Source organism: Haliaeetus leucocephalus, unplaced genomic scaffold (assembly GCF_000737465.1).
Source record: "Haliaeetus leucocephalus isolate CR32 unplaced genomic scaffold, Haliaeetus_leucocephalus-4.0 Scaffold184, whole genome shotgun sequence".
NCBI lineage: Eukaryota > Metazoa > Chordata > Aves > Accipitriformes > Accipitridae > Haliaeetus > Haliaeetus leucocephalus.
The window spans coordinates 13,307,414-13,329,423 of record NW_010972620.1 but is presented as its reverse complement, the minus strand read 5'-3'; the positions used below and the strand labels follow the sequence as shown (position 1 = coordinate 13,329,423).

General features: G+C 34.6%; 1 protein-coding gene across 2 annotated transcripts in view; it reads left to right on the top strand.

Annotated features, from left to right (window-relative positions):
* The window catches only part of MYOF (myoferlin), a 72,100-nt gene that overhangs the window by 25,425 nt on the left and 24,665 nt on the right, over positions 1-22,010 (top strand). The window contains exons 11-29 of one of the 2 annotated variants that reach the window (XM_010564927.1): positions 277-307; positions 769-884; positions 2,125-2,251; positions 3,546-3,649; positions 4,572-4,640; positions 4,762-4,805; positions 5,259-5,341; positions 7,591-7,629; positions 10,139-10,263; positions 10,748-10,864; positions 11,243-11,420; positions 12,262-12,386; positions 12,870-12,976; positions 15,223-15,415; positions 16,457-16,612; positions 17,598-17,729; positions 19,112-19,275; positions 21,075-21,189; positions 21,310-21,415. In XM_010564927.1, the coding sequence (XP_010563229.1) occupies positions 277-307; positions 769-884; positions 2,125-2,251; positions 3,546-3,649; positions 4,572-4,640; positions 4,762-4,805; positions 5,259-5,341; positions 7,591-7,629; positions 10,139-10,263; positions 10,748-10,864; positions 11,243-11,420; positions 12,262-12,386; positions 12,870-12,976; positions 15,223-15,415; positions 16,457-16,612; positions 17,598-17,729; positions 19,112-19,275; positions 21,075-21,189; positions 21,310-21,415 (2,131 nt within the window). The remainder of the gene's footprint in view (positions 1-276; positions 308-768; positions 885-2,124; positions 2,252-3,545; positions 3,650-4,571; positions 4,641-4,761; positions 4,806-5,258; positions 5,342-7,590; positions 7,630-10,138; positions 10,264-10,747; positions 10,865-11,242; positions 11,421-12,261; positions 12,387-12,869; positions 12,977-15,222; positions 15,416-16,456; positions 16,613-17,597; positions 17,730-19,111; positions 19,276-21,074; positions 21,190-21,309; positions 21,416-22,010) is intronic. The other variant, XM_010564928.1, reaches the window with a different exon arrangement.

Genomic DNA, 22,010 nt, shown 5'->3' with positions numbered 1-22,010 from the left:
CTGGGAATCTGAGGAAAGAAGAAAGCAACTACAGCTGTTAGTTCTAATACATCTTTTCTTGCATTTTCTTCTTGGCTGCTGTATCCATTCAAAATCCCTCATTTTTCAATGTAAGGCATTTTCTCTTCGTCCTCCCAAGAATATGCTATGTAAACTTTCTTTTGTTTGTGTAAAGAGAACAATGTAGTAGTACTCATGGAAGATTGAGGGGAGTTGCCCTAGCATTTCTCTGTTTTGGTATTTCTTCAGAGGTAATGCCTTTGATCTTTATTTCAGATTGACATTGGCTATGTTTATGATGAGCCTGGTAAGTAACAGTTACTTCCGAGCTTCTTTCCTAGCTTGAAACTTGAAACATTTCATTAAATTTCTAAAGTAAAAGAAGAAAGTTAATGGAAAGTTATTTGAGATTTCTGCTTTAACTTTAAAAAATCCAACAATATATAATTCTTTTTAGTGGTTTCAAGATGAAGTACAAGCACCTAAAATTTGGATATTAGTTTTGGTATCAAAGACCTAAAATGTGAAAAATAATGCAAAAATATTTGATAAGTATGTCCCTGAATTAGTATGCCACAACATTTAAACACCACTAGATTTCTTGTTTTGAATGGCACTATTGAGACCTGTCTAGGACAGAATAAATTTTTAAAGTAATAAGCTTTAGGATAAAGTATGCTTTTGGAACAGTTGACTTTGATTTTATGATTTCTGCCATTTTGTAATGGTTATTACTGGGGGTGCGTGGTGGTGTTTGTTTTATTTTAGGCCATGCAGTCATGAGAAAATGGCTTTTGCTGAGTGATCCTGAAGATACAAATTCAGGAGCTAAAGGCTATATGAAAGTCAGCATGTTTGTCCTGGGAACTGGAGATGAGCCACCAGTAAGTTTCATTTAAATGTTTTTCTTCCCCTCTCCACCCCACGGATATTTATTCATGTCCCCCCAAAATTTTTTTAATACTGTGTAATTCACTCTGTGAGCAGTATTTAAAAGTAAGACAAGATTTACAAGTTGTTTCAAGGGTATCCAGTAGTAGGTGGGTAACTCAAAGCTTATTTTGTTATCCTGTCCAATTAAGCAACCTCTGGACCAGCTCTGGGTGTTTTGATCTACCATTTGTAGATACTTCTTCACATCCCAGAAAAAGTGGAGATGTATTAGCCTGGTGTTGCATGCAAGCTAATATCTAATTCTCCTTAGCATAGCTAATCAGGCTGAGCAACATATTGATACCAGTTCCAGGACTAAGTCAGGAATGTTTTCACTACTATGTAATGTAGACAAGCCCATAGAGAAACCTGAGTACCAGAAAGCTCCAAATATTTGCCAGGTGAAAATCAGACCTATCAATAATTACAAGTTAAGCATATGTAATTTGATGCATATGAAAGCAGTAGGTAGTTTTAACAATCCAGTCCTTAACTGTCTGCTGTTCTGTCAAGGTAAAAACAGGCTCTCTTTTCTGTGTGGCATTTTTCTTACTTGACCATTGTTGGTCAATTGTTGTGACCATTAAGTTCTGCTGTTCTGCCTGCCTGAGATTTTTTGCATACTGCTACTCCTTAGTTAAACATAATATGGTCCCCAGAACCATGGAAGATCTTCTTTTTCCATGTTAACTCTTCCTTTCTGCTATCCTCATGATTCTTGAAATCACAAGGATATGTCTAGTTATGGTGAAATTTGTTATTTTGTATTTGTTTTTAAAGGAGGAAGCAGTAAGTTCTGGTAAATTATATCAGAGTTGTATGCATTTTCTAATTGCAGTAAGATACCTTACAACAATATTCATCTTGAGAGGAGTATGAAAATTGCATGAAGTTGGCATTGTACAAGTGCCAAAATCATAATCATCTGATGATGATGATGTTAAAAGTGTGATTATAATGGGCTCCTGCTATTGAGTACTTTAGAGATAAAAATGTAAATAAAATAGTTTAGATAGAATTAATTTTTGTGGCTTGATAATTTGATAAAATCTCATTCTTTATAATTAAACTGACAACAGTCTTCTATCTGAAGAGTATTGTGGGCACCAGTTTAACTAATCACCTTAATTCTGTACATTACTCTGTCTTTCTTATGTACCAGATACTATGTACCACTGTATCTCCCAACAGGTTGAAAAAAGGGAAAGAGATAATGAAAGCGATGATGTGGAGAGCAATCTGTTATTACCTGCTGGAATTGCACTTCGATGGGTCACTTTCCTTCTCAAAATCTACAGAGCTGAGGACATTCCTCAAAGTACGTATCTTCTTACTACTTGTCCATCAGTGTATTTGATTACTATCTGAAATATTTGCATTAGCTGTTCAAAAACATTCCTTGAACATAAAACATCTTGAATGTTCTACATTGTTACTTGAGCCAATAATTCTGTGATGGCTTAAGTAGCCCATTTCAAGTCCTTTGGTAATGCTCAGTAAGTCTACTTAATTCTTGTAATGCATAATTTAATGTGTTACCCATTAGATTAGTAATGCTCATCTGTTGCTGAGTCGGCCACACAGCTTCTGGTAGTGGGAAAGGGTCATCTTCATTAGCCATTCTCCAGTTGCAGAAGCTACATGCAAGTACGTAACATTCAAGTACAGTTGATGTGCAGGTAAACTGGATGTTCTGTGCATGTCTAGCTCAAGTATACAGTGCATGTGTCAACTTCCTGTTGGATCCCAATCCCTGACCACTTTCAAGAGGTTATCAGAAAGCTGGTTCCCTGCAGCCCTCTTTTTCAAGGCCATTTAGATCCTAGAAGATAAGTAATACTGCTGATGGCCCCCTGCACCTCCCTCTTTCCAGCAGTCTGTTAATTCTTCTTCATAGGTGCTCATAGCTGCAGCTATTTTGCAATGGGGGAAAGGCCACAGGACTGCTGAAATCAGTCAGCCGCTGCTGTGATGGCCAAGGCAGTCTGTATTGCTAGCAACCTGCTCCTGAGTGGCCATAGGAAATAAGTAACTAGGAAGTGGCTGTATCCCAGAAGCTGCATGCAGTTCATGGGCTGCAAATTGCACACCATAAGCTTAAATAAACAGCCTTGGAGGGCAGGGGAGCTTGTAACCAGTTTGACCTTAATTTGTTTAGTGAGATTTTACTTGTGTCAACCCTATATTGCTGAGACAAAGGCTATTTCTCTCGTTATATGCCATATGTGTTTTCTGATAGAACATAGGTGGCTTTTATCCCTTCTTAGCATAATTTCTCACCTATATCTGTGACAACAAATGACAATGTCTATGGGTACATGCATAATGTTTTTCAAATACCACTATGCCTCTAAATTCAGGAGCACATCAACACTCCTTATGATATTTCAAAAATTTATATTCTTGAAATTGCTCTTAAGACTAAATTCTCCATTTTTACCAGCAACATTGTTCAGAATTTTGTTATCAGATTAAACTTCACCCTACCTAGATCTGTAAGCTGGTTGATTTTGGTGGGATTGCCATGGACAATTTATTATTTAGGCTGAAAAAATAAATAAAATAATAATAAAAAAGCATAAACCTTAATTTCTTCTTTGACACCTCTCCAGTGGATGATGCTTTTGCACAGACCGTAAAGGAAATATTTGGAGGAGAAGCAGACAAGAAAAACCTGGTAGATCCATTTGTAGAAGTTTCTTTTGCTGGGAAAAAGGTAATTTAGTAAATATCTGAATCTTTGCATTCTAATCATAGTCCTGAGAACAGATTTTGTATGCCAATATAAATTTTTATGTTTACTGAAATTATGGAAATAAAAAAGCATTAGCCCTAAAGTTCACTTCATAAAATGAAGACAAACTACAAGGTACAGCAGAATGGGTGTAAAGCTGATGACTAATAAAAGGAATGCATGACTGCTAGGAACTGATGGATGCCAGATTCCTTGACTACTGGTTGTTCCTGATTGCTTTTTGTAACTGATGGTGCAGATTTTTCTGGACAGGTTAACAGCATTTGTACATTTTATTACTAATGTGTTCCTTAGAATACCAAATTTGAGTTGAAGCACAATTGCACAACCTATATTCATTGCTAGCCAATCTTTTTTTTTCTTTAAGAAGAAAAACATCAGTCCTTTATTATGTTATATAGTCAGGTTGCCACACCCAGTAATGTACAGGATCTCCAGTAGACATGACTAGCAAATCATATAGGCTCTCCCTTTATCTACTCTAAAATCTGCATAAAGCAAACTGGAATGGAGTCATTCCTTAGTCTCATTTCTCTGCTGTGATAAAAGACATCAGTACTAGTGTGAAAGCACATTAAATTGTAGCTAGTGGAAATAACAAGCTTCTTTCTTGTAGAGTAACTCCAGTCTCAGGTTTAAACACCATTTCAAAATTTTATTTTCCCTCCAGTAGTCATTAATGTTGCACATGCAGATTGGTTTAGCAATATTTACCAATTGAAAACTACTGGCTCATCACAGCATAAAGCACTTGGGATTCATCATTAACTACTACCCCTCATCTTACCAAACAGAATGTGATTTATCCTAAATCATAGCTAGTATATGCTTTTTTGTCTGTTGTATTTTTGATGTGCTGTATAATTGATTTCATTTTTTGCAGGCTTGCACACATATAATTGAGAAAAATGCTAATCCAGAGTGGAATCAAATTATTTATCTTCAAATCAAGGTCAGGGTTTTTTTTCTTGTTTCTGTAGAAAACAGTCATCTTTTTGGAACTCGAGGCGTTAATGTTACAGAGGTGAAATAAGTAATGGGCTATTTTATTTTAATTGTGGTTTTTTTTTCAGTTTCCCTCGATGTGTGAGAAAATAAAACTTGCAGTTGTTGACTGGTGAGTTACGACTTAATCAAAGTACTAGGCAAGGTAAATTATATTAAGGGAAGAAAGGTAAAAAGGTAAATTATATTAAGTGAAGAAAAGTCTGGTTCTATAGATGTCAGGTATTTTTACAGTTTATGAAAGTATTTAGGCAAGTGTTTAAGTATCTTCCTTTATGGTTTCTTTACAAGAGACCTGATTAGTGTAACATGGGAGTATTGTTAATTTTGTGCAGTGAGCACTATTGCTATTTAGGTGATACTGTAAAAGTCAGGTGACTTCTTCATGATACAGCCCACTTTTGTAAGTAGCCATTACCATCTGTGTTAGTAATGTTAAAGCATTCCAGGTGATACAAAATGTGTGTACACCATCTTGGAGTGCATTTAGTCACTGGTGGCTTGCTTCTGTGTAGGATGACCAGCATTATATTTAAATAAAATCTTTCTTCTTTTCTTTTTGTAGGGATCGTCTTACAAAAAATGACGTAGTAGGAACAACATATTTAAGTCTCTCAAAAATTGCTTCTTCTGGAGGAGAAGTTGAAGGTAATTGATTGAGCAGTATGTAACTTACTATCTTCTCTTGTGTTGTGAGGAATAGCAAAGTACGTGTTCTAAGAAAGCACATTTTCCTATAGTTCCTCAATTCTGTGGCAACAAGATTATCTGTTCCTGGAGTTTTTCAAAACAACGCTCCTAGAAAACACACTGTGGGACTTTTCAAAGTAAAGTTTTAAAATTTTAATGTTTAAACCACATCATCATGGAAATAGCAGTAACTAATTCAAAATTCAGTGTTCTGTTATATATATAATGTTAATGAATTAAATAAATTTGTGAGTGCTTTCCCAAATTGAGAAAACTGTGATATCACAATCTATCATGAGTAAGATATGCAAATTTACTAAGATACTTAATAAGACATCTAATTTAAAAACAATCCAGAGTCACTGTTTCAGAATCGCTACTTCATTGGGCACTAGTAGACAAGACTTCTTTTGCCACCTTATAAGCATGTCTGTTCTTTCTCTGGAAAGAGAACCTAAAAGCTGGAGAATGTTCCTGAGCAGTTAGCCCACAGGAGCTGTCTAGAACCACTTGCTCATTTCCTGTACAGTACTAGGCTGCTTTCAGATGCTGGGGGAACTTGGATCAGTCTCTGCTCTGATCAGTAGCTTACTAGAAATGGGCACTGCATCTCATTGCATGAGTGCTCCAGATTACTACTTAGTAACCTGTATTTTAGTAGCTTCAGTGAATGAAGATTTTAATTGCAGTGCTATGATCACAGACAATTAACTTACATGCTTCGATCAGTATAGGTGACTGGATATGTAATTTCATAAAAACTAAAACCAAAACTGATTAACTGCAAGAAAACAAATTTAGTTAGGCAGGATATGAAGTTCCTAACGTTGTCCCCATTGGACAATACCTTTGTAATAAAACTCTTCTTTACAATATTCTAAGAAACATTTTTTGTGCCAAGATTTTGGGAAATATTAAAAAAAAAAACTGTTACATTTATGTTCTAATATAATATTATGATTATTGGTTATTTCTTTGTGATCTATATCTATAATCTCCTTTTTAAACAAGATCTTTCATACAATTGAGCCAGCTGCATGACAAGGATTCTATGTTAATTTGCTGGAAAAAAAGTTTTATCTTTTTAATATAATAAACATACTGTGGTATGTTAGTTGTCCATACAGAATTGTAAAGTTCTTGGCTAAACAGGCTTAACGTTTATTTATCTGACTATCTACACTAAGTTGAAGGACCTGGCTCAAAACCATTTCTACCATTGCTACAATAACAATCCAAATTACTATTTTTTCTGTTGTGTTTATGAAATCTATATGATATGTACTTGTCAGAGACAGACCAGTTTGTCCTTAAGTTGGTAGCTATGTCAGGAGTTTAAAAACAAAATTAGTGGCTCCAATCCTGTAGTGCTTGAGTCAAGTATTTATCTTATTGGATGGAACTGTATTTTCAGCCAGTAACTTCAAGCTTATAACCCAGTCCTCTTAGAAGTACTGCTGTTGAAGTAAGACTTTGTGCAAACATTCTTTTCATATATTCTACATAAAACCAGAGGCAAAAGAAAGGGTTACAGAAAAAGGCAATGGGAAATCAAAGACAGAAGGGTTGGGCTGTTGGGGAAAATTTGGTTCTGGAGAGATCAACTTGCACAATCCACTTAAGTGTTTAACTTGAACTGCTGCTGACTCACAGCTCATTTATGCTTCAAACCCAGGCACTTAGTAACTGAGAAAATCTTATTTGTATTCTCTGTCTACTGAGATACTGACAGTGGAATAGCCATTTCCATGCAGAATCACAGATTATCTTCCCTTGAGGTCAATGCCATGCCTGAAGCCTGTCCTGGTTTCTAAAGGATTGGGAAACTGAACTAGTCTACCCTCTTCAGTAGATGAAGATATCTTAATGGGCCCTGAAATGTAGTGGTTTTCTTAAATGTTCTTAAGATTTATAAGTAATATTAAAAATAAAATTTTATTTTGTGGGGAGGAGAGCTATACAAAGCTGAAAGAGAAGCATCAAAACAATATATTTTGTCAGCTACATGCTTTTTTTTTTCCTTTGGAATTTATACAGGAAGAGTAATACCTTCATATTTTAATCAGGAAGCAAAATTCTAGCCCACGTGAACTTTGTTTTTTCTCAGGCTTTCAACTTTATTTTAATAGTAGATTACTTTGTGATGTATTTGTTTTTAAAATGCTGTTGTCACTTGTCATGTAACTTCTTCTCTTTTCATAATATAGAATTTTCATCTTCGGCAACAGGGGCTTCATCATATGAAGGTTTATATCTTCATCTGTTACTGATTTTGCTTTCCATTGCCCAAACTGAGAAGTATTGCCTAAGAAAATCCATCATCTTAAAAAATATTTTTTAATAATTACTTGTCTAAAAGACTTCACCATTATGATTAAAGAGTATCAAACATAACTAACTGTATAAAACAGTTTTGGCACTGGAACTTGTTTGACTATTTCTGTTTGGCTGGTGCTTCAAGCTGTGTTTTAGAATTGAGCATGCAGTTGCTTCAATTATAAAGCGCTTAGTCTAACAGTGGCTTGCAATTTTTAATTTAGTTATGAGATCACAACTATATTTGCAGCTGGAGAGTGCTGCAGAAGTAAATAACTGCCTAAAATAATTAATGGCTGTTTTGCTTATGCTTAGCTAGTTATATAAATAAAGTCTGAAAAATGAAATCTGATTCTGTTAAAACCTGGAGAGGTGGCTTTTTACATAACTGCCTAGGTTGACATCTAGTTTTGAAAGACTTTGTGGTAAATATATAGTGAGAAATAAATACAACTAGAGTGCAGTTGAAAGGTAACAAACATTCATCCACACAAATACTTCATTTACTATCTTTCTTTCTTAAAGTAATATTAAGTCAAAGGCTGAAATAATTTTTTGGAATCACTTTCTGTAATACATGATATCAGCCTTCTAAATGTAAACAATTGTATTTTAAATGTAAACAAATACAAAATATTCTTTTTATTCCAGGTTGGGGGAGGAGGTGTGTTTGTTTGGTTTGGTTGTTGTAAAATATATATTCTGTTTAATTTATTAGCATCAGTAAGTGGTGAATGTATTAATTCAACACAGATCTGTACCTTAAATTTAGTCATATTGAGATCTGATGTACGCAGTTCAGTGTTAAAATTTTTAAAAAATTGGACGGTATTCCAACAAGAGTCTGAATTCTTCTTCATTCAAATTTTGATCTGTTTCTGATTCAGATGTAAGGATGTGAAAGTATCCAAATGCAAAATAGAGAAACGCAAATCTTTATTTTGTATTTTGCAGATTTTATGTGACTTTGTGTTGACAGGAAATCACATCAAGACATAACATTCATTTTTATTATTCATTTGTGTCACTCAGTCACACTGGCAAAGTCATACAAGGCATAACCCTTTATTTTCACTTTCTTATCTTAGCCATCCTTTCCTGTGATAAATGCATCCTTCTTTGTGCTGCAGATCACGCTAAGTGATATCTGTTGCAAGGTTTAGAACCGGATTCTCCTCTGTTTTTAACCAGGATCATTTGTTCAAAGACAAAATCTAGGGTACAAGAAGAAAAAGAATATACAATCTTCCTGTTCACTCAACTATGCAGTATTTTTCTGCATGTGTGTTGCTTATCTTGTTCTAATTCTCTTCGCACTACTCATCAAATTTATCAATCAATAGCCTTAGTATGTGTTTGATTGCTACTGAAAGAACAATTAACTCCCTTAAGTATAGATTTTATTTGGCTCTAAAAAGAGCTTTTTAGAATCTCATTCATCTAATTTGCAAGGCATGAATGCAAACCCAAAAGATAACAGTAGTAATACAACTAAGTCCTCTCTCCATATATTTTTTGCTAAAAAACAGAACACTGTTCAAAATACAAAGTTATGACAGTAAGCGTTAGCAATGGAAATACTTTTTCAAGTTCTTAGATATCTCAAATATCTGAAAATAAACAATAGCTTTGATGTGCAGTTTCCTAGCTTAGCTATTAAAACTGACAAAAACATCTAAATCCTTATTAATTTATTTTTTTTTTAGCTAAATTAAGACATTGGGAAATTTTAGTTTGTTAGTCATGGAATAAGAATAGTATACAAATTAGAGTTTATTGTCATTAGAATTAATGAAGTTTGCAGACTTTAGGTCTTGTATGAATTTTAGGTTACTGAAAAGGGAGTTTGTGAGAAACAATGCACTGTAACAGTTATGATTAGAGTTTGCAGTAGTCTGTGTTTTACCCTGAAGCATAACCACAGAAAAATTATACTAAAAATTAGAACAGTAGGATTAACTATGATAAACAGTAGGGTTTTTTTCTACTACAGTGTGCAACATTTTTATAGCTGTTTAGCCAGAACAATGGCCTATGCATTTAAATGATTGCAAATGTCGTTTTACTCAGTTTCATTTATTTCTAGAAAATAATGTTTTCTGTGAACATAAGAGTGTATTATTCTTCCACATAAACGAAAACCTGGTATTTGGGGTGGGACAGAAGTTCTGTTTATTCTGGGGGGAGGGGGGGTCTGCATGAAGTAGTATCTTCTAAGTATTGTACAATGAAGAAGGAGGTTAGGTACAAGTACAGTCACTGGTATAATTACTTTAAATTCATATAGTATAACCAGAGAATAAAGTGTTCTTACTTTACTAATAACTAATACTGAACTAATACCTAACATTTGTTCTACTGGGTTTGATAGTAATGTTAATCATTTTTGTGGCTCTGAATGATAATTAACAAAGATATAATGGTAATATTTTCTGTTAGTAAACACCGGAGAAACTGAAGTTGGCTTTTTACCAACATTTGGGCCTTGTTACCTAAACTTTTACGGAAGTCCAAGAGAATACACTGGATTTCCAGACCCATATGATGAATTAAACTTTGGAAAGGTCAGTTTCTTTATTCATTGTTTTTAATCAAAGGATTAACCCCAATTGTTTTTAATCAAGGAATGAATTAATTTTAATGGTTTTTTTTTGTTTATTTCACATTACACTCCTTTTGGTGTTTCTTTTTGAATAATATTTTATATTTATGATTGATAAGGAAGTATGATAGTATTTTCCATTCTTATCCGTTTTCCTTTTAAAGGTGTTTTTGAAGGAACAGCAGTGATTTTGATGTTTTTCACTATCTACACCTCTGTATGCATTTGTACTTCTTATTTCCTTGTTTTCATAAATATATATTTTTTACTTCTAGCATTAATTGAAGCGAACTGCTTTATTTCATTTGTTCAAACATGTACATCCATGCCTCTGCAGAAGTTTTAAGAACACTTTAGTGAAGCCACAAGCATGTACAGCTAAAGAAAGAGTACACTACTTTAGGAGAAATATATAAAATTGGATTCAATGTGTGATTATGTTACAGGGAGAAGGAGTTGCTTATAGAGGGAGAATTCTGGTTGAACTATCTACAATACTTGAAAGCAAACCTGTTAATAAAAAGTTAGAGACGATTCCTAATGATGACTTACTGGTTGCTGAGGTAAATACTTGTTTTATTGTCAGTGTTGGTAATGGAGATGTGCCTTGGCTGGTTATTTTTGGAGAATGATCTAACTTACTAAAATTGAAACAATTGAGTTGAATCTCAGAATTGAGAGGTGGTTATTGATGGTGTGGCTACAAAAATGTCATACCCTTGTAGCATGAAATGTTAATTTGAAACATTTTTATAATCTCAAATACAGTAACTTATTATACACATTATATATAGTATTAGTATTATATCTTTTGGTTGCTTCTCAGAAAGTAGTAAAAGTATTTAAATTATTATTTCTATTAAGAAATTGCTATTGTTTTCTGTAATTGTGGATCCTGTTTTACAAATATTGAAATACAACTAAAAATGTTCTTGCTGTAGAAATACCAGCGCAGACGCAAGTTCTGCTTGGCTGCTGTTTTTCATTCTGCTACCATGCTGCAAGACACTGGTGAGCCTATCCAGTTTGAAGTTAGCATTGGTAACTATGGCAACAAGTTTGATACCACCTGTAAACCTTTGGCATCAACAACTCAGTACAGTCGTGCTGTTTTTGATGGTAAGGATGCTGCTGGTATGCAGATAAAATAATGTAAAATGCTCTTTTTGAGGTGCTATTTTATAGCTTTAGAATGACAGCTCTAACTGCACTAAAAACTTACTGAAATGTGACGGAAAAGAACATGTGGCTCTTCACAGCTTTTAAGATTGAATTATGTTTACGTAATACATGCTGCAAAGCCTACTGAGGTTATTAAAGAAATTTTCACAGAATTCAGTGAAATCTTTTGACTGTGTACTAGATGTGCAGAGGAAAATTGGCAAGAAAAATATCACATTATTTTACAGGTATGTAAAAACTAGGGATTAAATAGGGAAAATACCCTTTGAACATTCTGATTTAGAATAAAATAAAAACTTGTTTTTAAACCAGGTGTCTGGCAGCCTAGAAGAAAACAACCTAGCTAGATCACAGGAAAATATATTTTGGCTATGACTTTTTTTATTAACTGCAAACAGTAGGAGTTCTTTTTTTCTGTGTATTAAATGAAATAATCAGGTTTACTCTGGAAAATAATTATTTGAGTATTTTATTTCAGAGGTATACTTGAATTAATGTGCTATCTACATCGGTAAGTTATGGGAAATAATAATGAACATGTTAACAGATAATTTATTGAAAAAAATCCACTGGATTTTAAAACAATTTGAAGTAAAAGTTTACCATCCAACAGATACTACAGTGGCTGAAAAATACAAATCCTTTGATAAGTTTGGACTAGCTTGTATGTTCTTATGAATTGTAGTACATAAATGAAATAAACATAGCAGCTTGTGCAGTGTACAGTATGTATTCCTGCCATGAATTCTAACTTTAACATACAAATGTTTCACATCAGGTAATTATTATTACTACTTGCCATGGGCAAACACAAAGCCAGTTGTAACGCTGACTTCCTTTTGGGAGGACATAAGCCATAGATTAGACTCTGTGAATGTAATTCTAAACATGGCTGAAAGACTGGTAAGAGACTTAAGATCTTTCTTTTGCTAATGTGCTTTTTATTTTTATTTTTTTTCATTTAGAGATGTAATCAAAAAGTGACATTTCGAGCAGATTATGGAACAGTTTTCTGACACTTTTCCCTCCTTTTTTCCTATTCAAAATTAAACATAGCTCAGTATAACAATTGGCACTGCTAATCATAGGTCTGTATTCTCGCAAGGCCCAACACACTCCAGGAAGGAAGAGTCCTTGGTGTTGGTTAGGGGCATGTTAAGTCTGTAGAACTGTTACTTGTTTTGGAAGTTAGATGCACTATCATGTATTGTTAAATACAGTGAGAAAGAACATAGGAGTTAAATATGAATCAAGTTTGAACATCTGAGTCTTTTTTGATTTGGGCTTTATACATACAAATAAATAAGATTAAAGTCTTGAAATTCATTGACCATAAGCCACAATGGAAGTTTATAAATGCAAATCCTTTTCTTTTAAATTCCTCAGCAATCCAACTTAGCCACCTTAAAATCAGGAATGCAGGCTAAAATTTCTGAAAACCTATTAGCTGAGATGTGGTTGAAGCTGATTGATGAACTTACAGAAGATATGAGGTAAAAGTACCTTTTTTATCTCTTATTGTTATCATTCTAGGCCTGCCCAGAATCTTTGCTATTGCCTTTACTAAGTCACAAAACAAATTCTAAGGACTATAAAACTGATTACCCCTATGAAATGACCTGAGAACTGGAATTCCAAAAGTCTTTGAAAGTAGTAAACAGCATGGACGTTGCCAGTGAAGTCATCCATCTAATTTTGCAATTCTCCTTTATCTTAATCACTGACAGTAATAAACCAGCATCTCTTGAAAAAAAATTTAAGGCAGGACTGTTCTGAAAATGTGAAATTGTGGATCTCTGCTGCCTTTATACCATCTTGCCTTCTTTAGAATTCCTCATGTACCTTTTTTTTACCCATGTTTCAATGTTATTTCTGAAACTGAAGAGGGAGGGAATTCTGTGATTTACTGGTGAGCCTAGAATAAAAATTTAAAAAGCTATTTAGAGCTTAAGGGCCATAAAGATTATTTTTTTGAATAAGCCTTTAGTCAACATGTCTGTATGTATGGGAGTGTTCAGAGAAGGCAGTAAGAGTCAGCACTTAGGGGTTTGAAGGAGGATAAATTCTAAATAGAGAGGAAGGAATTGTATGAGAAATAGACATTAACAGAGAGAGATATTGAGGTGGGGAGAGACACTTGAAAAACATTGAACAAGTGGGTGATGAAACAGCACAGGAAAAGGAAAGGGAAAATGAAAGAACAGTTATTATCCATTAGAGGAAATAACAGAGAACATGAAACTAGAGAACAAATTCATGAAGCTTTAGAGCCAATGTAAAAGTGAACAGAGGAAAAAGCAAACAGTGGAGATCAGTATATACTAGCAAAGAATTATATGGTAGAAAGCTTATGTCAAAATATAAACAAGTAACCTCATAGAATACCTGCTATGACCTGCAAAAAAGCAGAGAGAAAGAACTGACATACTTCAGGAAAGCAAAACGTGAAGAGCGAACTATTGCCACATGGAGCCATCTAGTGAATATAGGAACTTCAGGTTTTATATCAGTTATGTCAACCCATCTTCCTGACACACATATGCACTGTTACTAATTCAGTCCATTATTTTATAAAGTATCTTATCACTCAACAGTTATGGAGCAATAGCAGCTAGATGTATCAACCAAATGAGCTTCCTGTTGTTCATAGGATACAGTGCTCTTTATGGCTTTTTTTTTTCAGCAGACTCATGAAACCTGTGTGAAAGACACAATTCCCTGTGTTGAATTCATGGAACAATTTTTCTTGCCATGCTGAAGTTTAAATGAGTTATGGGTTTGAGAGAGTTTTCAGTGCACTATTTAAACCTAAAATGAGGTGACTTTCTGGAAGTTCTGATCTGGTACATTTGATTCATGTGTAAGCACTTGCACCCAGGGCAGGCAGCACTTGCATTCAGATTAGTAGAACTAACTGTAGTGGAAGGCACAATAGTCACTATCAAGGTTTTGCAGAATCAAAGCCCTTAAAAGTGCATGGCTTGTCATTAAAAATAGGTCAGAGACGAGTCAGTCTTTTCAAACTTGGCAGTGTCTTTGGAAATTTTTTTTTTTTTTAAGTATCATATTAAAGACCTGTTAATGAACTCTGTTGAAGGTGTATAATCATTGGTCTTTGAAAAGCTGCCTTTTCCTCAAACCTCCTCCAACTCAAAAAAGCTCATTTTTCCTGGGCTCTACTGTGACGCTATAGGATTTCTTGGTTCCATTGAATAGTTACTCTGCCCTCTGGTGACTGAAGTTCTGTGTCATGGATTTCTTTTCGAGTTCTTCAATGTTTTCGTGCCAGGTTAGGTAACTCTAGTCACAGACACAAGGCATATTTGTATATGTTTCTGAGAATTTACAGTTTCCAGTGAAGGAAAGGAACCCAATCTTGGTCTGAAGGCACTGATTTCATCTTTGAAATGTACATTCTGAGAAAATAATTTTCTAATCTGAATATATAGGGAAATTGATTTTGCTTGGTTTGGTTAGCAGCAATTACATTACAGCATACACCTCGAGCTATTCTATGTTGGTGCTTGTTATGTAAGGACAGCATTTCCCTTGCTTACTGTAAATACTTTGTCAGGTGGAAATCTCTGCAGAAATAGATGCTACAGGACTATTCTGGTGGTTTTCAATCACAGGAAATAATAGCAGTCAATCTGTTGCCACCATGTGCATGTCCACATTTAGTGTGTGGCTAAATAAAATCTACTTAGATTATTAACCACAATAAATATTCTCTTTTCAGTAAACCATTTCCCCTTATAGAAGGCAAATCTAATATTACAGTCCTTGACACTCAAATAGAAAAACTGCGCCTCAAGTCTCTCAAACAGATTGGAGAAGCAGCAGCAAGGATGAGAAATGAAGCTACTGATGTGAAAGCCACTCTGACAGAAATTGAGGATTGGTTGGATAAATTACTGCAACTGAGTGAAGAGGTTAGTACTACACAATACCAGTGGTTCAGTTAGTTTAGAAATAGCTGTCTAACACAAACTGGTGTACTCGTCACTGCTAATCAAGCAATATCCACTCTCCTTAGAATAGTAATTTTAGATGCTGTGAAAGTAATCATGTTCCCCTCTGTAATTAGGATTTACTTAAAGATAATGTTCTAGTGTGTTAGCTGTCTTCACTGAGAATGTGTGTTGGGAAATAACCACTCTGTGAGTTGTAGAATAGACTGTATTCTGTTTAAAGTGACAGTATTTTGTCCTTCCCTTTCTTCCAGAATCGCAAGTCACATTGCTGGTTCAGGGGACTGCAGGATATATGTTGTACTTCCACAGCTTGTTAGCCATAGTAATCAACTTCTAACAGAGTTAAATCTGTTTCTGTATTTTTTAAATTTTCAGCAGCATCTTAAGTTTTCATCTCAGTTATCTCGTAATTGGTTTTCACAACATTGTAGAAATGTTTTATTTTTTTCTTTGTCACTTCTGCTTTGAAAAGTTACTGATTTAAAAAAAAAGGAGCAGTTAATTTGGCAGACTTGCAGCTAGCATACAAAGGTGTGCACAAAGCTGCAAAAAAGATAGTAGGCTGTTTCTGTCTTCTGCTAAAAGTCTTATGATGATCTATCCTTAACGTGGAAGCATTACAAACACTTAAATATGTAGCAGGTCAATCCAAAGCATTAGATTTGGGATCAGTCACTATAGTCGCCATAAAGGAATTGAGATACAAAATGTCTCTAGAAAAACTTGCAAAAGAGATAGGAACTGTTTTTTTAAATAAAACTTACTTGTTTTCCAGTAGTCTCAATGGTATTTTTAATTGTTTCAGAACTACATATTGCATTACTTGCAAAGTAAGACAATTTTCTCTATTTATCATAAATTCATGTTAATTATTCATTCTAAGTAATAAATCATTTGACATAAACCCTAATTTATGTTTCTGTTATCTAAGCATTAAATTAGTTTAACATTATATTAGTTACCATTCTTAACTATCTTTTCTCCACAAATAATCCACAGCCACAAAACAGCATGCCTGATGTAATTATATGGATGATCCGAGGGGAGAAAAGACTGGCTTATGCTCGTGTTCCTGCACACCAAGTGTTGTATTCCACAACAAGCCCTGAATCATCTGGTAAATATTGTGGAAAGACCCAAACAATCTTCTTAAAGGTACTTATTTTTTTCCCCTTAAAAAATAATTAACTCCCTAAACTGTGATGCCTTCTGACATTAGCATGAAACATGCAAACAAACTATGAACAATGAGGTGTCAAAACTCATGACAGATTAAAAGCCAACTGCCTATAGTTTCTTCAAAATATCACAGAAATTGTAAAGTTCATCACAAGCCAGGTAGAACCAGCATCAGCCCCTAACTGAGGCTTTTCTGAAAGCGCTCAAAATTGTGACAGGACTTTTAAAGTATTACTGGGTTTGGTGTTTTGGGGTTGGATGTGAATGGAGACTTTCAGAGGGAATAATTAGTGTAAGTCAGGGAAGTTTCAAAAACCTATTCAAAGTTTTGGAAGTTCCCTAGTATGTCTGTCTGCATTGAGTCTTACTCTTGAATAGGAATGCCTTCCTCCATTGAAGTTTATATTGTCTTTAATTGGAATAAACTTAACCAGAAAAAAGGCAATCTGACTGTATAACAATAGCATTTACAGAGTTTGTCAATGTACTAGTAGTTATATTGATTAATGCTTCAATGCAGACAAGCCTATATCTTCATGTTTTTATGCAAGCCCCCTTATTATGCATGTTATGATGCATTGCTTCTACATTTAGTGAACCATTTTGACTAACCGCTACATTTCCAGAGTCTCCTAACAAGAAACACTAACATCAACATTGAAGTTTTAAGTTATTTTCATAATTAAAAACCCATTGCTGGATGAAACTTGGGAGAGAACATACAGGAACAGGGATGATACTTCTGTTACTGTTTGTTTTTTACATGCCCTAGGCAGGTACCATCTAAAGAATGTTTCCTTTCTGAACTATTTATTACTGCCTTTTGAGGAAATGCAGTACAGGAATAGGTCAATAAATCATGTATTATTACTCATATCTCTATGTTATTATATATATTTTACTGAAAGCTACAATACCTACATAACATAAGAAAGAATAACTTTTTTTGTTCATGTGCCAGTACCCACAGGACAAGACGAAAGATGTCAAAATGCCTGTGGAGCTGCGAATTAACATTTGGCTTGGGCTCAGTGCAGTTGAAAAGAAGTTTAATAGCTTTGCAGAGGGAACGTTCAGTGTTTTTGCAGAACTGGTATGTCCATCATTGCTTTCCTACTTTAAACTTGGACGTGAGTGTTAGGAATTCAATGAAAGTGGAGCTCTTTTGAATTTTATATTTTGCATGCCAGGCAGAAAGGGAGAATAGTATTTATTATACTGAAACAAGCAGACCCCATTCAAGGCAATTAATGATCAAGTCCATTGTGCCTACCAGATGAACTTCAGCAGACCAGATTCTAAACTGGTTAATCGGGTAAAAATCTGGTTAACTCCAGTGATTTCAAAGACATTTATTTTAGATTTTTATCAGTGTAATTAAGATTGAGATCTAGACCATTATGTTTTGGCATGTGAATAACCCTTTTATTTTAATTGCTTCTTCACTTCTACAAATGATACTTGGATACAAGTGGTTTTGCTTAATAATGGTTCTTTTGTAGCAGTAGAAAATTTACTGTTACAGGAAAAACTGGTCAAACCCAGTAGATTTTTCTGACAAAAGGCTATAATATGATAACATTTCAATGGTAAGAGTTAACAAATTTGGAATAAAAATGCTTGAAATAGTCCCACAGCATATAATAGAAATTTTGAATGATAATGGTGAGCAGCAGGTGTCTTATACATGCCCCATCACCTAATGGTGCATATAATCCAATATCAGTATAATAGCTAATGAAACCAGACACTTTTACAGAGACTTGTGTCACCATTGCACCTATACTTAAATATTTAATAGTGCTGCAGTAAGTCACTTAAAATAGTCAATAGATGTTCAAAGCCATTATTTAAGTATAGAGTTTAAGAGGCTATTGAATAACTTATTTTTTGTTCTTCATACAACAATCCAACAATTTTACAGGAATAAGAGCAGAAAACTCAAGACCATCATAAACTATGAATGATCCCATTAGCATAGAGGGAAATATACTATATAAACTGGACTGACATTGGAATCATGCCCCTAGTAGCTTCCATGATAAGACTATACTTCAGTTTTACATGATACAAAATAAGAGATTATAAATAGGAGATTTGAGATGAAAAAGAATGCAAGGATCATGCATCTAGGGAACAGAACAAACTTGTTTGAATAATGTAATGGAATTTTATTTAACAAAGCTTTAATTTTGAGGAAGTTTGACTGTATTTGTAGAGAGGCATTAAATTGAGAAGATAGTTTAGGTTAGCAGTGGAATCATTGTTTACCAGGCAGCACAGAAGAAAACAAAAGAGAGAAATTAATGATGACATTGCAGAGTAATGTGGGAAGGGAGTACTTCACTTCAGAGAAAGGAATCATATAGTAGAATGTTTCAGTTGTAACAGTTACATAAATATCTTTTTTTTTTTTTTCCTCCTAAAACTTTTTATTATTCCTAAAGCACTCATTTTTTCTTTCTTCTCAAACAGTATGAAAATCAAGCTCTTCTTTTTGGAAAATGGGGTACCTCAGGACTTGTTGGTCGCCACAAGTTTTCTGACGTCACAGGAAAAATCAAACTGAAAAGAGAGTACTTTCTGCCCCCGAAGGGCTGGGAGTGGGAAGGAGAATGGATGGTTGATCCTGAAAGAAGGTCAGATTTTTTTAATTTTATGCAGGCAGGAATAAAAGAGTTTAATCTCAGAGTGTAGCGTAAAAGCTCCTCCCTGTTTTCTTGGCTAAGAAAGAGATTTTAAGCTGAAATTTCTAGGACAGCAAAAGCCAGCCAATAGTCAAAGCTAGTTAATGACACTAAAATTAACATTACTGTTTTTAAAAAGTAAAATAAAGCATACAACAGAAAGAATGCATCCATTTCCTAGGAACCAGCTTACAGTTTAGAAGTCCCCATGTGATGACAGGCATATTGCTTATATTTTCTGTGTCTCGGTGCCTCATCTTTAAAAAAGGAATAATAATAGTTTTCCTTTCCTAGAAATCTACTGTGAGGATCACTTGTTTCTATGTAAGGTTCTCAGATTCTGCTGTGATGGTTTTGGACAAGACCCTTAGATAGCTAGGTCTTCTATAGCTATAAACTTAACGCTGACATCCAGTATAAAGCTGCAGTTCATGTTGTATCAACACCATTACAGCATTTGCATGGTTGTTCGCATACAGTGGATGGTTTTTTGTGTTGTGTTTATTTCACTAAATGTTGAGACGTTCCATTGCCCTTGTTAAACAACTGTCACAGGTTATATCTCAAACTGACTCAGGGCAGGGGTTGTTTTCAGAGCCTAAGGTTGTGGTGCCGTATGACAATCCCTTCCCTGATGGACCAAATTCATGAGGTGTCAATCCTCCCCCAGCTCTAGTAGGTTCAGTCTTGCTCTGTCAGAGGTTTTCAACTCCTGAGTTGTGCCAGTTCAGCTATTTGTGTTGCCACACTTTAAACCAGACTGGGTAAATTATTTGTTTCATAAACAAAAGCCAGCATGAGAAAGAGATTCTTTTCTTTTTTCTTAAAAGAAAAGGTGCAGCCCATTTTAAATTCTTGTGTTCTGATGGCCAAAAAAGTACAGGACTGTTGCTACAGAAAAACTCTCCAGGAAGAATATGTGCTGTTATTTGATCCATTTTAAAATTGTATCAGTTTATAGGTATGAATGGATGGATTTACTTTCATATTCAATGAATAGTTTTTATTTCAGGGAATAATCTGACATGAAGAAAAGCAATAACAGACATTGAGATACTTTCTCAGATAATGAAAAAGACCCCTACTGTTAAAATCCATAACCGTGTTTATGCCTTGCATCTGCTTTTATTGGAACATAATCTGCATGGCTTTATTTGACCAGCAGATGGCATTTTAGAACATCAGTGATTCCTGAATCACAGTTAATCACAAATGGAAATCAAAGCTATTTTGTTTCATTTAATGTTCTCATTTCTTTTACTTGAAACTTAGAAAACTATTAGCCAACTGATTGCTTACCTTGTCAACAGCATAAAGGGCAACAAAATTAAGTACATCATTGCCAAATTTTAGTGCATAGCTAGATATACAAAAATGAAAGATGCATATAACTGTTATGTGCAGTCTGGGTTTTCCTACACTTAAATATATTTTTTTTCTTTTTCCAAGAGGAAGTGCTGAAAGCAGATCCCAAATAACACAGCAGTTACAACACTCCTGCTAGTCACTCATGAATAATGTTCCTCCTATTGCTTACTACTACTGGAGTTGCTTCAGCTTTAGGAAGACATTCTAAGGAAATAAGTAGCCCCTCATATAGATGAGGGCTATGCTGTATTCTATTAATAAATAGAACTTCACAAAAGTGGACAATCCAGAATTCCAGTACATTCTGTACACTCTTTCTATATATTCTCCATAGCTAACTAAAATACATTTGGTTTCTTATTATATTTGCTTTGGACCTGCAGTTTGTTGACTGAAGCTGATGCTGGTCATACTGAGTTTACTGATGAAGTATATGAAAATGAGAGTCGCTATCCTGGAGGGGAATGGAAAGCAGCTGAAGATAGTTACACAGATGTGGTGAGACTTACATTTTTCACTGGATAAGTAAAGGTTTAAGAGAGGAGTTCTAAGATTTGCTACACAGTGTATATTTCATCTATTAATGCACGGAACTGTTATGTTTTCCCTACATAAAAGAATGGAGAAAAAGCTCCACCGCCACGTGAGTTCACGTGTCCTCTTGGATGGATGTGGGAAGATGATGCTTGGAAAGCTGATTTAAATCGAGCAGTGGATGAGCATGGTAAGATTTACTGTTTATCTGCTGATTATTAGGACAATGTGTCATAGTCTATACTGAAGGAGGATGGATGTCAAGACTGTAGCAATGTCCTAAGCATGACGGTGGTTGCCGTGTGGAAAAATGTCAAGCAAATATTTGGATAACAGTTGCTTAAGGAATCAGATAAAATGACATTGAGAAAGTGTTCACTGTTTGCATCTGTTTCTATTTCCATTTTAATCACTACTCCATCAAACTCACTGTTCTCATTGAGCCTTTTCTTGGATCAAAGGGGACCAGTATTTTCAACAGTATATGTAATAAATGCATTTAAAAGTGCCTACTAGAGAAAGAATCACATAATCTAAGAAGCTGTACATTGGTCTTAACATCAGTAGCAGATGACAATTTTGAGCCAAAAACTTTGACAAATTAAAAAAATTAAGGCTAATGCAAACAACAGTCTATTAACATGAAAGGTTCCAGTTGGAAAAACTCTATGTATCAACAGTGTGCTTGGAAATAGAACCCATCCTTGTTTGAAATAAGTTTCCAAAAACTTTCTTCACCAAGTCCACTGTTAATGCAGTCCAATGGTTAGAATTGGGCCTGTAAG